The sequence below is a fragment of the Quercus suber genome, unplaced genomic scaffold (genome assembly GCF_002906115.3).
Source record: "Quercus suber isolate HL8 unplaced genomic scaffold, Cork oak 2.0 scaffold_277, whole genome shotgun sequence".
Taxonomy (NCBI): Eukaryota; Viridiplantae; Streptophyta; class Magnoliopsida; order Fagales; family Fagaceae; genus Quercus; species Quercus suber.
In genome coordinates, this window is record NW_027069733.1 from 93,556 (window position 1) to 110,840 (window position 17,285).

The 17,285-nt window shown below is 32.1% G+C and overlaps 1 protein-coding gene across 1 annotated transcript; it reads right to left on the minus strand.

Moving 5' to 3' along the window:
• Positions 1-1,369: 1,369 nt before the first annotated feature.
• Positions 1,370-4,360, minus strand: LOC112005680 (GTP-binding protein SAR2). The gene is made up of 4 exons (XM_024037979.2): positions 3,967-4,360; positions 3,773-3,874; positions 2,932-3,054; positions 1,370-1,935 (listed from the first exon to the last, which is right to left on the minus strand). Exons 1-4 carry the CDS (start codon positions 4,003-4,005, stop codon positions 1,615-1,617), a joined length of 585 nt encoding a protein of 194 aa, XP_023893747.2. The 5' UTR covers positions 4,006-4,360; the 3' UTR covers positions 1,370-1,614.
• Between the last annotated feature and the right edge of the window lie 12,925 nt (positions 4,361-17,285).

The following is a 17,285-nucleotide window of genomic DNA, read 5'->3' on the forward strand; positions in this document are numbered from 1 at the left end:
ATTAACTGAAGGAATATTCTCATCAAAGAGACAATTTGATAGATTGAGAAAATCTACCTTGGCACAGTAGTAGTCTCTCCAAACTCTACGAGCTATTCAATTTCAATGTCCTCCTAAATCTTTAGATCCTTCATCTCTTTAGATTTTCAACTGGGCGTTTACTTTTTCATCTGCTTCGATTCAGAGTCTTGCACAGGGTGCAACAGCCATGGATGGCCAAGATGTAAAGTTCAAAACTTCAACTTTTCATTTCAACGGTCGGGCCTGTTATAGAAAAAATATATAATATATATGCTTTTTTAAGGCTTTTTTTTAAGTTTCCAAGTTTTCACCCTCTCTGATTGATGGTTTTAACGAGGAGGGGTGTTCAAATTTTAAAAGAGGTACCAGGTAAAATACTTTAGTTACAGTATGTAAAGTTAGCTTTATATATTTATCTATACTATTTATATAACAAGATTTTCTTTTTTGGACAAGACTTTTAACTTTTATATGGTTTAGAAATATTCTTAGACCCCATTTTTAGTATGGACAAAATTTAGAAACAATTCAATAAAAATATATTCTAAGTCCACTTAAAATACCTATAAAATAGGATACTCTCCTACTAATCTATGTCTTCAAAATAAACGTATCTAAAAATTAAAAAAAGAAAAAAAATCTCAATCCACTTTGAAAAACATTTTTTTTTCTGTTTTGTTAATCTAAACAGTTTAATCTCTCTAAATACAATGTCATTGCTCATTTCAATTTAAAAAAAATGAAAAATCATAACCATCACTGTGAAAAAAAAATTAAAATTAAAATTTTTTTTAGTTGAAAATTTGCTATGCTAAAATTAAAATGTCATTTTTGAATTCAGCTATATTAATTCCTATTTCATTAAAAAAAAAATCATGCAAAATTGGCATTAACATAGCTGATTGCTGAAAGAAACATACTCCTCACTAGATTCAGACCATACAGGCGTGCACCCAAATACACATGCTAAGGAGTAAACAAATCTTTGAGCATTCTCACAACAGCTAAAACCATCATCACTGCCACGAATTACGCCCACTAGGATATTCTCTTGGATTGGCTAGGATAAGAGGCTTATACATTGCATAGTTAATGTGTGATGATGTATTACTCATAGATTAAAATTTTATAGAATTATTATGGTAATTTCATTGTAAAGTTTCTAAAATTGATTTACAACTTTACTCATTTTGAAATGAGTGAATTGAATTTTACTATTATAGGGTAAAACATTGACCATTTTGATGATATAGTAAAATCCAAAACCACTCATTTCAAATTCAATAAACAAGAAGAATTTATGAACTCTATTGATGCAGAGGATGTATACACAAAGTTCATTTAAAAATTAAATAAGAGAAAAATTAAATTCTAAAAGTCACAGAATCTATAGAATCTACAATAAAAAAACTGTTTTTGAATACTATAATCATGGTGTGTCACATGTTTGATTTTTTTTTTTTTTTTTTTTTTAACTTTGTTTATACTATAAGTCATATAATAAATATATAACAAATTGTGATTGGTAGAGAATAAAGTGGAATACAAAAAGTAAAACATAGGGTTTTTGTTTTGCCTCTTCTTAGTCTACCACTACTTTATGTAGTGAGAAAGCCACTTGAAACCACGTAGATACTCCTTTGTGTTGTATTTTTCAGCCACAAAAACCTCAAGGGGATGGGCATTTGCTTTTGCCAGCTCTAATGTCAAACCCTTCCCTGTGGTGACATTGGTCAGGTCGAGAAGGGAACACAATGCCTCTTCTGGATAATCAAAAGATTGTGTTGTGCACAAAATAAGGAATGGAAGATTGGCAAAGGCCTCATCAGAGAGTAGATCATTCACGTCTCTTCTTGGCCCCAGAAATTGCTCATTGGCCCTGGTAGCATCCACAATGTAGACAACTGCATCCATCTACAGAACAAAGATTGAAATGTATCTAGCAAAATTGCATTACTTAACAAAGAAGATAGCATGGTGGAGCGACTCACAATGCCAAGCATAACTTGAAACATTTTCCACTTTGTTATCCAATCAGACAGAAATTAAGCCAAATCCCAATCCATAACCTCAAGAGACATATAAGGATCACCTTTCTTTTTCAACATTTCCCAAATGTTATTTAAAACAACCAACAAGAAAGAAGGTCTGAACAAGAAAGAATAATCAACATGTAAGATGTAATGATGTACTAGTAAAAGTATGAAATGTTGAGACACTACAAACAGACCTAAAACAAAATGTGCTATAACCAAACTTCCATGATCAATGTTTGCCTCAATGAATCAAATATAAACATGGAATGGTTTGCCTGGGAGTATGAAGGCAATAGTATATTAAGATTTAGGGCAAGGCAACAACATAAGTAAAAACAATTTCACAGGCCGCTGGTGTTCAGTTGGGATAGCAAAGCTTAAGCATATGAGACACGTATAAAAGAAATTTAATACAGTAAATGTAAGAGCACCAAAATTCTCATTTGTTTAATATTTTGGTTAGAGGTTAGCCAAATCAATTAAAACTTAAAAAGGCTAACTTTTCCATTCTAAACCAAAAAATTCACCACTACCAAATATATGGCATATACAGTCACAACTCAAAGTTTATCATGGTTCAAACTTCAAATCGGGGTGAATTAGAATCCGGCTTACTAGCAAAAACTAGTCACAATCATGTAAGTCATGTTCAGAATAGGACAGAAAGGATTCCATTAAACTAAAACAGACAGTTCAGGAACTGTATCAAATAAAACAGCCTGGACTAACACAGCAAGAGAGTTAGAACTAGGCTACCCCAAAACATGCAAGCATTCTCAAGACTAAATATGAAATTTAAACTACAATCACAATATCATCATATTGCAGATATCATTAACTAAATATTCTCATCAAACATAATTGAGAAATGTACCTTGGCACCGTAATCTCTCCAAACTGCATGAGCTATCCGAGGTCTTCCTAAATCAAAAAAGTTGAACATGATTTTCCCAATACAAGACACCCATGATGTCAAATACGGCGCTGTCTCAACATTCTGCAATATTCATTCATCCATAGATTCAATACCCAAAAAAAGAATATCAAATCAATGGTAGTCAAATTAAACAAAACACCAATCCATCATTTTTAAGCTGAGAATCAAAATCAAACAAAAAAAAAAGCTTTTTCATTGTTAAAAGTTCCGGCTTTAAAGCTTAAAAATCTCACATTCACTTGTACAAATTACTGTATCTAGCTCATTCTTAACTATTACTAATGTCACACTCTAATCTATGAACTCTGTTACAACTTCTTAACCTAAAATCTTTAGATTCTGCACTTACCAATTTCATTTACTTGGATTCAGATTCATGGATGCCCAATTTTTTATTTCAGCAGTCGGATTAGAGATTAAAAAAAGAAAAAAAAGTAACTTTTTACTTTCTCTAATTAACGGTTGAAATGACAAGTTTAAATTTTCATCTCAACCATCCACAAATAGTACATCCTTAGGTTACACACAAGGCATAATCTACCAAAATTATACAGCCCACCAAATGCATACTTTATGAAACTCTTGTTTTTTTTCTTTTAATTAATATTTTCTTTACTACTATTGAATTTTCCACAGTAGAAACATAATTCTATTTTCAGTGAAAAACAAAATCAAACCTTCCCTTCTTAGCAGGAAAAAGAAAACCCAGGATTTATTTTTCTTAAAAAAGCACTCTTGATCTCCTGAGCCAAGAAAAAGAAGAAGAAGAGAGAATTACCTCGTCTGAGAAGCTCGAAATCACCGCCATTTTGCAGCTCTCATCATTGCCTAAGAACAACACGTTGGCCACCTTTGATTTGAAGATATAAAAACCCCCCAGCTTTTCTCAGGGGAAAAAAAAACTCAAGAATTAACAGAAAGCTTTAAAAATTGCTTAAGAAATATGAGAGAGAGAGAGAGAGAGAGTGGCACCTCAAAGATGAGATCAACAACCCCATTGACCAAATCCATCCTTCCTTCTTCTATTTTCTTTTGTTGTAGTATGTATGTTTGTGAGAGAACAGAGAAGGAGACTCTGATTGTTTTTTTTTACTGGTACGCTGTGGTGGTGGAGAAGTTTCCCTTTCTTCTCTCCTTTTGGTGGTAGTGTTTAGGGTGTAGCGTGAGAGACAAACTAAGATTATGTTTAAGGTGTATATATCCAAACTCTCTCACAACACGTCCCTGCGTGATTTTGTACAGGGTCAAGTGTTTTCTGGTTTGTTTGAGTTTAGCATTCTCCGAAAAAGTGCAGTTTTTCTTACTATTTAATTTATTTGTGTTACTATTTAAATTATTTTGGTTAGTATTTATATATGCTATTGTATTTTTTTAGTATTATTTAGGCAAAAACGCAAAACCGATGCTCTAACTTTCACTGTTTTTCATTTCAGTCGTTTAACTTTTAATTTTATCAATTTAGTCTTCTAACTTTCTAACTTTCAATTTTTATCAATTTAAGGTTCTGTTATATCTCAGTTAGAGCTGCCGTTATATATGCTTGAAGCCACGCCGTTTTGTTCTTTTTTTTTTTCTTTTTTTTATAATTCGGAATTAAAAGAAAACCCAGGACCCAGAAAAGAACCAGAACCCAGAACCCAGAAAACCCAGAAGAACCAGAATGCAGAACCCACAACTCAGCAAAAAAAAAAAAAACCCATAACTCACAGCAACAATCCCCATCGGAACCCCATCAGGACCACCACGCATGACCTCGCCACGATCCACGCCGACCACCACGCACGACCTTGTAACAACCCACGCCGATCTCCACCGCTGCACGAACCCATCGGAACCCATAACCACCGATCCCAAAACCCATTAAACCCGAAACCCATCAACAAACCCATCAACCACCGTGAGAGACCCATCAGCAAGCATGCTCATTCAACCACAACTCAGCCAAAAAAAAAAAAACCATAACTCAGCCATAACTCAGCAAACCCATCGCCGTGAGAGAACAGAACATCGCCGCAGAGACCCATCGCCGTGAGAGAGACCCACACCACGCCACCAGGCCTCCACGCCACGCCGCCACCAGACCCACGCTAGACCCACGACCCACGCCAGAAAAAACCATCACCGTGAGAGAGATATGTGAGAGAGATCATGAAGGGAATCGAGCCGTAGAGGCCGAAAGGCATTTTCAGCGAATTCAATGCGCAAAAACGAAGTCAGATTGTATTGCTAAAGAAGATGTAAGCTATGACAAGAAAAAGAAGCAAGAACAAAAAGGAGAACAAAATTCATTAGGCATTTTCTATAGTGCAAATCTTCTTTAGAGTTAGTATCTATGTCCTTAATGTTTGTTGTTGTTGTTGTTGTTGTTTTTTTTTTTTTCAGACTTTTCTTATTTTCTTTTAATTTCAGATTAAAAAAAAAAAAACAAAACAGTCATATTTAACGGCAGCACTAACTAAATTGTAACGGGGCCTTAAATTGACAAAAATTGAAAGTTAAAGGACTGAATTGACAAAACTGAAAATTAGAAGACTGAAATGGAAAAACAGTGAAAATTAGAGGGTCAGTTTTACATTTTAGCCTATTATTTATGAGTAAGTTAACTTTTAAATTTTTTTACAGTATTTATAAAAGATTTTCAATTTTAGTTAAATAAGTTAAAGAAAGTGATAGCCTGCTTCCAAAGTGCAAAGCAGAGAAACACCAAAACCATTGATAATCACTAATAAGTTAAGAGAAAAGTTAACAAATTTGGTTTAATATTACTTTTAAAAACTTTTAATGATTAAAAAAATTTACAAATTTTTATATTTTTCATAAAAATGATATTAATTTTTTTTAAATTGTCAATTAGCAAATACTCTAAAAGTACCATTAACTAGAATCATTAATAAATTAGGTTATAGATAAATTTTATTGAAAAAAGTTAATAGATGCCTATTGATTTAAGAATATTTTCAAATTTATAAGAATAAAAAGTAACTGAATTTATTTTACTTGCATTTTATATTTTTCATAAAAGTTATATAAAAAATTTCTTAAAATTTGACCATTAAAAAACTCGTTATCCAGGCCTAATTTTTATTACCATTCAGTCATCCAATACACGTGAGTGTACCACAAACAACTGAACTAATGGTAAATGATAGGATCTTTCAAAAAAATAAAGGTAAATATAGGATAAGACACAACTTCTACTACAATTATGATATAGTTGATTGTGAGTAATAGAGAAAGAAAAAAAAAAAGTGTGTGAGCTTATATAAAAATGATAGGCTACGTTATAATTATGACAAAAATAATAATAAAAGTTGTGGTCTTAAAGAATTTGAAAGAGTATGAAAGGTTCAAGTGGACCTAAAATAGCTTGTTTTATGAACAATGTTACATAGCAAAAAAATTTACTACATTTTTCACAACAGTTGAATTGTCAAGTTTTTACTAGTTCCCATCTAAAAAGCACACTGATATTACTTTTTTACCTCACGTTAATAATTTGCCACATCAGCAATTGTAAGAAGTTTTATTAATATTTTGTGTCTATAGACTTTCTCTGTTTTAGCAAAGCCACCAACATTCTATCTTAAAACTTATTTAGAATTTTGTATTTTAGATTCTTTAATTAAATTTAATTGTGTAGTTTTTTAACCACAAGGCTGAATTCAAAATATTTAAAAAATAATTATGGTTTTGTTGTCAATACAATTTTGTGATCATTTTAATTGAACAATCTAAAATATATTATTAAAAAAAATCAAAATACATTGTTGGTCTATAAAGTTAACCTATATTCTAGACCTATTTGAGAATTGACTATTTCCTCGGATATATGCAATCCCCCTTTCCTACACACATTAGGTTATTGCAGGAGGAATCCTCGGGAGGTAGTCTCAAGATGTTAATAAGAGATTTTGAATCCAAGATCTCATGGATATCATGGGCTTTAGGAACCACAAAGCAATCCCTTGGAGTTAGGTTTGTTATCCTTGAAGTTTAAAAATGAGTGCTATTAGTTTCTCTACCAACTTCTGTTAGTATTTTTGTCAATATATCTAACGAAATAATGACATGACTTTTTTAGTGATGTGTTAGTTTTTATTATTAAAAAATCACACATCAACTGGGAAGAAAACCCGAACTTGTTTAATGTGTTTCCCACTCAATTTAAACTAGTTTCTAATTCTCTTTCCCAAACCAAACTTGGTAACAAAAATTTCCAAATTGAAATGGTATATCTCTCTCTTTCTCGGTAAGACAAATTCACAGTGAGAACAAAATGTGTTTGCCCACTCAATTTAAACTAGTTTCAATTCTCTTTCCCAAATCAAACTTGGTAGCAAAAATTTCCAAATTGAAATGAGATGTCTTCTCTTTCTCAACAAAGAAGACCATGTTGAACAAATTGACACAATATCATAAGGTTAGAAACAAAATTGACAAATTTGAAACATTAGAACCAAATTAACACACAAAGAGTTAGGAGCCGAATAAGTAATTTACCTTAAATATACGTATATAAAATTTATCATCATCCTCCCCAAACAAGCAGATCCTAGTTTGGGATTTTGGGAATGAGCCATACTTTCCTAAGAGATCGTATCTCATGCGCTGAACACATATGAAAATTTTCCGCATCCCTAGATATAGGACAGCAATGTACCTAGTTCGGGAATGAGCCATGCTTCCCAAAAATGGAGACCTAGTAGAGAGTATGATGTGAGGGTGTTTTTGAACATTTTTCTCTAAATTGGGAACTTACCCTAAAATGGGGAAACTAATACTAATCCATCTCTCACACTATTATTCTTTATTTCAATTACCAAGATAAAAAATAAAAATAAAAATAAAATACTAATAAGAAAGTTCTAGGCGTGGGTCGGTGTGTGGGTCCCAGAGTGATCAAGTTCTAGGCGTGGGTCGGTGGGTGGATGGCGGAGTGATCTAGCCATCTAGGTGTGAATTGAGGCATTTGCTAAATTTGCCAAATCCAGAATCTCAAAAGAGATAAGAAGGATCACCATTGTGTTTCAGAATAGTATTTTAAACACAACTAACAAGAAAGGATAATTAACCAGTGAGAAGTCAATGATGTACTAGCAAAATTATGAAACTCCATGTATATTATAATATGCAAGAGATCTGCAATGTAATTAATATTTGACCTGATAAATTTGGTAGGTCGAGACTCGAGACACTATTAGTATTAGCACACCTTCTAAAACAAAATATTGTACTGTCACCAAAATCCCATGAATCAAATACGGAATAGAAGGCAATAACATAACATAAGCACACACAGTTTCAGAAGACCAGCTGGGATAGCAAAGCTCATATGTAAAAGAAACTTAATAAATACAGAATATATTTGAGCACCAAAAAATTTTCATTTGCTTGGTATTTTGGTTAGAGTTTAGCTCAATCATGTAAGTCATGTTCCCTACTGTGACAGAAAGGATTCCATTAAATTAAAGTAAGCAAGAGAGTTAGAACTAGGCTACTCCAAAACATGCAAGCATTCTCAAGAGTAAATATGAAATTTAAACAACAATCACAATATCATCATATTGAACATATCATTAACTTAATGTTCCCATTAAAGATAATTTGATAGATTGAGAAATCTACCTTTCCCAATACTACACACCCATGATGTCAAATATTGCTGAGGCAAATACAAATTAACATAGAGCTTTAAAAACGACACACAGCTTTTAAAAATGAGCAAAGTGCTTAAGAAATGAGAGAGACAGAGAGAGAGAGAGAGAGAGAGAGAGAGTCACCTAAGTGAAGAAACGAGGGAAAACCAGACCGGTTTTATAGACGGAGGAGCTTGAGAAAGTTTGAACAGACAGCCTGGCCTTGTTTTTCTTTTTCTTTTTGGTGTGTCCCCAACCCATCCTTTATGAAACACTTTATAGAGATCTACAGTACAGTCCCGTTTTGACTTTTTTATTTATTTATTTATTTATTTTTAAAATTTATATAAAGGAAATACAAGAAACTTCATTAAACATTAAAAAAAGAAATTGTATATTAGAGATTAGTTTGCTAAATAAAATAATAATTCTCTTTTATCCAAACAGATAAATTATCAATGTTTGTTAATAAATGAGTTGTAGCAGGTATATTACATTGCCGTGTTACACGGAAAGACTACCTTACGAAAGCAAGATAACAAAATGCAACTGACAATTCTTAAGTTCCCACAATCTAATATTTTTTAGGTACAATATTTTATCACCATAATTACTAAAAGCATTCACGGTCCTAAAAATTTTAACTTCTATTATTTTAAAAAACTACTTTATATATTTTACCACTCAATTTTTACAATACATTCAACATTAAAAGTTCTATTTTTTTAATCACTTCATTTAAATATTTTTTCTTTATCATTTTTTTTATTCTCACTTTATTTTTTGTCTCTTTAGCTCTCTTTATTTTTGTCTCTTCACCACCCACAACTGCTGAATAAACAACAAATTTTCCCCCTTTGGAGCTAGAGCGAGCTTGTAAAGATAGAAGTTTAACCGTTCACCATTTGCTAAAAAATTTAGATATACCTCCATCATTGTAGCTTGCTTTTTAGTATTTTAGCAATTTTAGCACCACCATTGCAAGTGCTCTAAATGTGCATGTGAAACCATGAAAGAGATATATATATATATATATATATATTTTCCCACCTAAATCTGATATGTAAAAAAAAAAAAGAAAAAAAAAAAAGGTCACTTTAAAAACGGATTGGGTAAGGTTCACCCCGTTTTTCTACCAAGGAAAAAAAATCATAGGCCATGTCAATTGTCAAGTATTTATCTTCGGTTTTAGGTCGGGTTATTGGGCCCACATCCAATTTTACCACATGTATTTTAAATAATAAAATCAACTATTACATGAAAAATGAAAATATCATCACAGTGTACTATCGAAAGTTGAAATATTGAAGAATTACTAATATTGTTTATTACAATTGGTGGATAAGTAGTATTAGTTGTAGTCCAGATAAAAATGATATTCCAATCACCATTTACCACTAGTAAATTGAGAAAAGCATTGTGAAAACAATTTAAAAAAAAACTATTAAATAGTTTCTTTTAAACTTATTTGGTTACGTAAAACTTTTAAATTTTTTTTTTCAAGGTAAAACTATAATTTTTGTTAACTATTAACAAATAAGCTCTTAACATAGAAAAAAAAAGATTCAAATGCATGCTGATTTTGGTAAAGCAGACAAAACAATACAAAAGTTCCTTTTTTTTTTTTTTTTTTTTGCTCCTAAAAAGAAAAGAGAGGACATGGGATAAGGCCCAAGAAGAACAAAGGGCAGCCCACAGTTTCCAAATTAATGGGCCAAAAAATTGGGCTCCATATGGGAATAACAAAAGTCCCATATTCTGAAGGTTGCTTCTTGCTAGCACGTTTTTCAGGTCCCTTCCAACATTCACTACACTTCTCAATCGACATTTGAATGATCTTGCTTTATTAAAGGCTAAAATGGTGTTTTGAGAATCACCCTAAGAAATGACTAAAACTATAACAGGCTTCCAGAAACTATTATTATGATTGTAGCTTCTGTTTCAGTCCATAACACACTACCCATTACATCTTTTGTTGTCCATGTTTTGATACTTCCATTAAGTGTTAATTTCCACGCATCACTCTCATATACGTAGAAATCAAAATCCAATAAAACCATTAAACTTTTTAAGTATGGAAAAATCTATATCTTAAAATGTAAACAATGGAAACTTCATGTAAAAGAGATTATTCACTTTCTTCCTAATTACTCTATTGGAACTTATATATTTTATTAGTAGTGTGCATGGGTCAAGTTTGAGGTTTTTTTTTAACCCAACTTGACCTTGTCCGGTTGATAAATTCCAAACCATCACATGACCTAATTTATTGCTAGGTTGGGTCGGGTTTGTTAGTTGTGCAATTATTTAAATACTTTTTTCAATAAATTATTACAATTTATATAATATGTTTAATTTATATTTCAATTTTATAAATGAATAAAAAATGATTCTCAAAATGCCAAAATCAAAATCAACTAAAAAATATTTTTAAGAAAAAAAAATATTATAAAATAAATTCATATACATGATGGGTTGAAAAAACAATTAAATTCGACCTGACTTAAGTTTCAAAATAAAATTTCAATCTAATCAAACTCACCAACCCACAAAAACCAACTAAAGGGTTGGGTTGGGTTGGGTTGGGTTGGGTTTTTAAGCTTAATGCACATTCCTATATTTTAATGGTGCTTCATGCTTAGCCAATTTAAGTATGAATCTAGTTCAACTTCATTTTTGTTCTTCCTTCCTTCCTGAAAAATAGGCATGAGTGACCAATCCCTAGAAGATCTTAGTTAGACGTGACTTTAGCAGCATCTATATGCTTGTTGAGTAATATTTAAGGGGCCTAGATGTGACTATGGGCTACAACCTCACAAAACTTTAATCTCTTGCGTGTTGGGTATAATTTATAAGCTAGTTTTTTACTCTTTAATTTTTATGTATAATTTTTTAAATTATATATATATATATATATATTACAAGTATATTTTAACACACTTACAGCAAAAATGAAATTAATTAGAGTAAGTAGCTACCAGATTTTATATGGACACCAATTTCCATGATCTGCTGGTGGCATCAGCTAATGTTAGAAAAAGTAATATCTTATAAAAGCAGTATAAAAGTCATTTCTCCTAAGTTGCTTTGTGCTTAATATCTTCTGGAATGGTTCGCTTGTCCTTAGAGCATTCACAGCAGTGCTTGCAAATGTCAAATGTAAGCATATTTTAGCATTAAGGTCCAATTTGTCTCAACAGTCGGAAAGCTAAACATGGAAAATTGTAAATTTTTTTGGCATAGTGCTACAGTACCACTGTAAATATATGATGGTACTGTAGCACTATGCCAAAAGATTATATTAACATTTTATTCCTAAAATATCAGGCTTTTCTCTCTCATCACACGGTCTCTCATCTCTTTCTGTCTTTCTTTGTCTCTCACTCACTTTCCTCTCTTTCTCCCTCTTCTCTATCATCTCTCCATTTCTCCTTCATACCGCTGCCATAGTCCAGACTCCAAATTCACTTTACAATCAACGGAGCTCCACCGTGATCATCAACCTAGTCTCAAACCCATATTAAAACTCTAGTCCACAAATCCACCATACCGTTGCTAAAGTGGTGCTGTTCTCAATAGTCACTAATACCCATAAGAATTGCAGAGAATAGCCACCGTCTTTGCCATATAGAACCCAAATTTGTTCTCCAATTCCACTGGTGGAGATCAGCGTCGTGGTGCGGTTGAGTTGGAGATTGGCATAGTGGGTTTCTAGCTCGGCGAGATCAGCGGTGGTGGGTTTACTGGGATGTGAGTGACAATGGTTGTGAGTTTTTTTTTTTTTTTCTTGGTGGCGGCTGGATTTTTAAAATATATTTTACGATGGTGGTGATCTTTTAGACCTAGAAAAATGAAGTGAAAGAGAGACTGAGGGAAAAGACAGAGAGAAGAGAGGATGAGAGAGAAAGAGGTTGTGAAATTAACATTTTAATGAATAGATGATGTAAATAAGAAATGAGATGTTGGGTGTATTGTAAAATGGTATGGTATAAGAGTCCAAATCTTCTGTCCCACTTTTCCTGCTCCACTCTATACTCCACTAATAAATACTTGCTACGTGTTCACCTAATTAATTAAATACTACTCTCAATTAATAACTGTAGTATTAATAAGTCAATAATGATAATATTTAATTAATTAGGTGAATACGTGATAAGCATTTATTGGTGGAGTATAGAGTGAAGTAGGAAAAGTGAGACAGAAGATTTGGACTCATGATATAATTGATAAAGTAGTTTTTTGGGATTGTAAAATATGATAGGATGACATTTTTAGAAAATATGATAGGATGACATTTTTAGAAGGGAATTCTCTTAAGCTTGTTGTTTTGGTTACTTGAGTCTAACCAACACATCCTTTGATTTGATATGACCATTTGTCCTTTCTACGAATAAGAACCTAGAGTTTTAAAATTCCATGTGATCTTTAAGCTCTCTTTTACCTTTTGTTGCAATATTCACATGATCCACTTATAGAATCAAGCATATAAAGCTGAGGCAACGTCAATTGAACCTAATTTAGTACTAGGAAATAGTTAATGAACCCATGTTATCTCAGAATCTAAAAATGAGATAATCTATTCACTAGATCATGTCAAATATGATTTTTTTTTTTTTGAAATCCACATCAAGTTCAACTAATTTCAAAAATTCCGGAAATGACATGCTAGTACTTAGTGCCATGTTTATAAAATGGTAAATTTGAAACTTTTAGTAGAGAGACTAAGAATTTAAACTTTTGTGTAATTGTCAAAAGCATGATATCAAATTTGGTGCATGTCTTAATAACTTTCACAAAGCATAAACAATATTATAACATATAAGAGCAATTGCATTAGTCCAATCAAATTTTTCAGTCTACTTTACACCAACAGTCTACTTTTTTTTACAAAACCACTTTTACCAAATACTCCTGTCAAAATATTTATTATACACTCTAATTTATTTAAATAATATTTCTCATTATTATTTTATTAATACATATATCTTTCATTAATATATATTTATTTCCCATCCTAACCGTCTCTCTCTCAATTCTTCTTTGCCTCACCACTGCACACCCTTGGTGCAATGGTCACTCCATAAATATAAGTGCTTGTGGAGTGTGGGGGACAAGGGCCGGGGTTCAAGTCTTCAGAAGAGAGCTTCACACACATATACACTTAGATTATGCTAGAGTAGAACTCTATCTTGTATTAAAAAAAAAAAAAAAAAAATCTTCTCTGCCTCTATTTCTTCCTAAACTCTCTTCCTCACTCATATCTCAAACCCATAATTTACGCATGTAGAAGATTTGGCGGCAGTAGCAAGGCAAATTCAGCGGCAGCAGCAACGGTGGTAGATTCAACTAATTTTCATTGGGTTTTTCATGTGGGATATTTGTTGGATTTTTCATATGGGTTTTCTGTTGGGTTGGATTTAGTTTTTATTGATTTTGGTTTGGGTTTGGGTTGATTATGAGTTGGGTTTTCTAGTGGGTTTAACTTTATTTTTGTTTGGCTTGATTTGAGTTGGGTTTTCTAATGGTTTGTTTGATTTGATGTTGATTTTGGGTCAATTTTGTGGTGGATTATCAACTGTTGAAATGGGTTACGGTGGCGATGGTTGGGTGGGGTCGAGTTGGTGGTTGGATGTTTGTCATCTTCTTCTTCTTTGTTGGGTTGTTGTGGCCGTTAGGAAAGAGAGGGTTGTTGGGTTGCTGTGGCTGTTGGGAAAGAGAGGGAGAACCTGAAAGTTGATAGGGAAAAAAAGAATAAATTATTGATATATACAGCTACAGTAATCGTGCACATATACACATTTTTACACCACTGATGTGAGTAGTTTTGGATAAAATTTGTGTAAATTTTGCACAATTTTGACACTTTTTGTAATACTCTGCATACCCTTATTTGAAGTTATTACTTTTTTTCTTTTATTTTTAATTGAAGAGCTATAAGTACTTTTTGTTAGTAACTACAGCCCACTATCCCACCAAGCCCGCATCTCTGATGCGTTAACTACAGGGTAGAGGAAGCGATAAATTAGGGTTTTCATAGGAAGGGTTTCATCACTAAGGAGGTTAGGAGGTGTATTTTTCCCTTTGAGTTTAGAACACATATGGTTGAAAAAGCAAACAAATTTTTCAAGGTATGATTTCTCACTGTTAGAAACAAAGAATTAAAGGTTTAGAATTTTATCATGGGAAACTTTAGGGATGTGTAGATTGTTTAAAGGGGTATTTTCCTAAGATATGATTTACACTATTACATTAGTTCTTAAATCCTAGATTGCCCACTATGTTTTCATTTGGAATTATATATATAAAATCCTAGGTTGCCACTGTATGTATTCTAGAACAAAAGCCATTTTGCACGCGAAAATGCACCTTTGGTCCCTATATTTTGGGTCAATTTCTATTTTGGTCCCAAAATTGATTTCGTTACTAATGTCGTCCCTAAAAAAAGAAAATCGATTATATTTTGGTCATTGCCGTCAACCCACTAACGAAAACCTCCTACGTGGCAACAGAATGCCTTGCTTGCTGATGTGGCCATTATAATAATATTTAAAAAAATTATTTGGCATTTTTTAAATGCCACGTTAACATTTAAATTATAAAAATTTTAATCCCCCAATTTTAATTTTAATTAAAAAAATAAAAAAAAATTTTTTTTACTTTTTTTAAACAAAAATTTTACTTTCTTTTAATTAAAATGATTTTTTTTTAAATTCCAATCTCTAAGATTCATATTCTTAGCAAATCAATCCTTATTTTCTTATAATTTTCTTTGTCTTTCTTTTACTTTCTTTATAACCAAACACATGAAAACAAAATAAATTAATTAACCGTATTTCTTGTCTTTTATTTTATTTTATTTTTATTTCTTTCGTTATTTTATTGCTTTATTGTTCTTCCCCATAATCAATCTCCAGCAAAGAACCAAACCCCAAACCTAGATCTCAACCAAACGCCAAACTCATATCTCTAGCAAAGCAAACCTTAGCCTTCAAAGTTCAAACCCATAAATTTTCTTTTCAAACAAACATAGAAAAACCCACAGGAAAAACAAACAAAAACCCCCCAAATCACCCCCACCGAATCAAAGAACATGAATATCAAATCCAAGCAAAAGAATAGAAACCTAACATCCATTATAGCACCACCACCGAATCAAATCTTCCAAAATTTCCCAACAACCAACAAAGCCTTAACATCAAATCTACAAAAATCCTAAGCTAAAAACTTCCAAATCAACCTTAAAGAGAGGAAAAGAGAGACGGTGAGGTAGAAAGAGGTGTGAGAACCACTAATCTCGGCTTCACAACCATTGATCTAGGCTCCAATATCGAATCGGTGATTGGGGTTTCGTACAACAGAGCCATAACTACACAGAAACAAAACTACCAAATCGATGACTACAGTAAGTTACCGAATCGACGGACCTTCTCAATGGGTTCGATGGGTTTTCTTTCTTTGACGGTAGCGGCTACCTTATCACTAAGTCTTGAACGAGATTAGAGAGAGTTTGGCAGATCGGCGGAGATGAGATTTTGAGATTAGAGAGAGTTTGGGTTTGAGAAAGATTTCGTCAAGGGTGAAGAGAGAGAGAGAATTAGAGATAGAGAGAGTTTAGAGATGTTTTAAAATTTCATCACTGATGAGGTTAAAGAAAAAGAAAAAGAATTAAAAGGATAATTATTTTTGTTCTTTTAAGAAATACTTTTAATTAAATTAGATTTAAGGTTTTTTTTTTAATTTAATTTCTTTTTTTTATAAAATTTTTTTATTTTCCTTTTTTTTAAAAAAATTTAAATGTTGGCGTGGCATTTAAAAAATGCCAAATAATTTTTTTAATAATAATTTAATGGTCATGTCAGTGCCATGTCAACAAGCAGGACACTCTGTCTGTCACGTAGGAGGTTTCCGTTAGTAGGTTGATGACAGGGACCAAATAAAATCGATTTTCTTTTTTTAGGGACGACATTAGAAACGAAATCAATTTTGGGACAAAAATGGAAATTGACCCAAAATATAGGGACTAAAAGTGCATTTTCTCCAAGCCAAAATTATTAAATCATGAATATGGATAAGATGTGATCTTAGAGCTCGCTTACACGAACAAAATTGTGATATTATGCATAATTACTTACAGCATTGAATTTCTTGAAAGCCCAGCTGCACACCCTCCAAATAGTCTCAAAACAACTCTTAAATAAGACCTATAATCAACCATGGAAATACTTAATATCCTCCACAAAATATAAATCTTATTGAATTACACAAATAACTCACTAAGATTATACTTTGCGAACTAATAAACTTTTAACACTAAATTAAGTTCTTTCTAACCAATGTATTCTAACCAAAAGTATTCCCTTGCATTAATCGAAACTCATATTGCCATGAGGAAAGGACTAGCCAAAATATCATTGACCTAGGATTTAATATAAAACTCCAAAAACATGAAAGCCATATTCATGGATTACAAATATTAAGTTTTGTAATCCATGACTTGTTCTAGGATACAAGCTTAGGCACCCTAGGATTTATTGAATATATATAATTAATATATATATATACACCTAGTGAAATCACTATTACTAGCAATTTAATCTAATATGAATGGATATATCGTGAAACCAGAAAGCAAAGTTCCTACTGATGGTATACTTA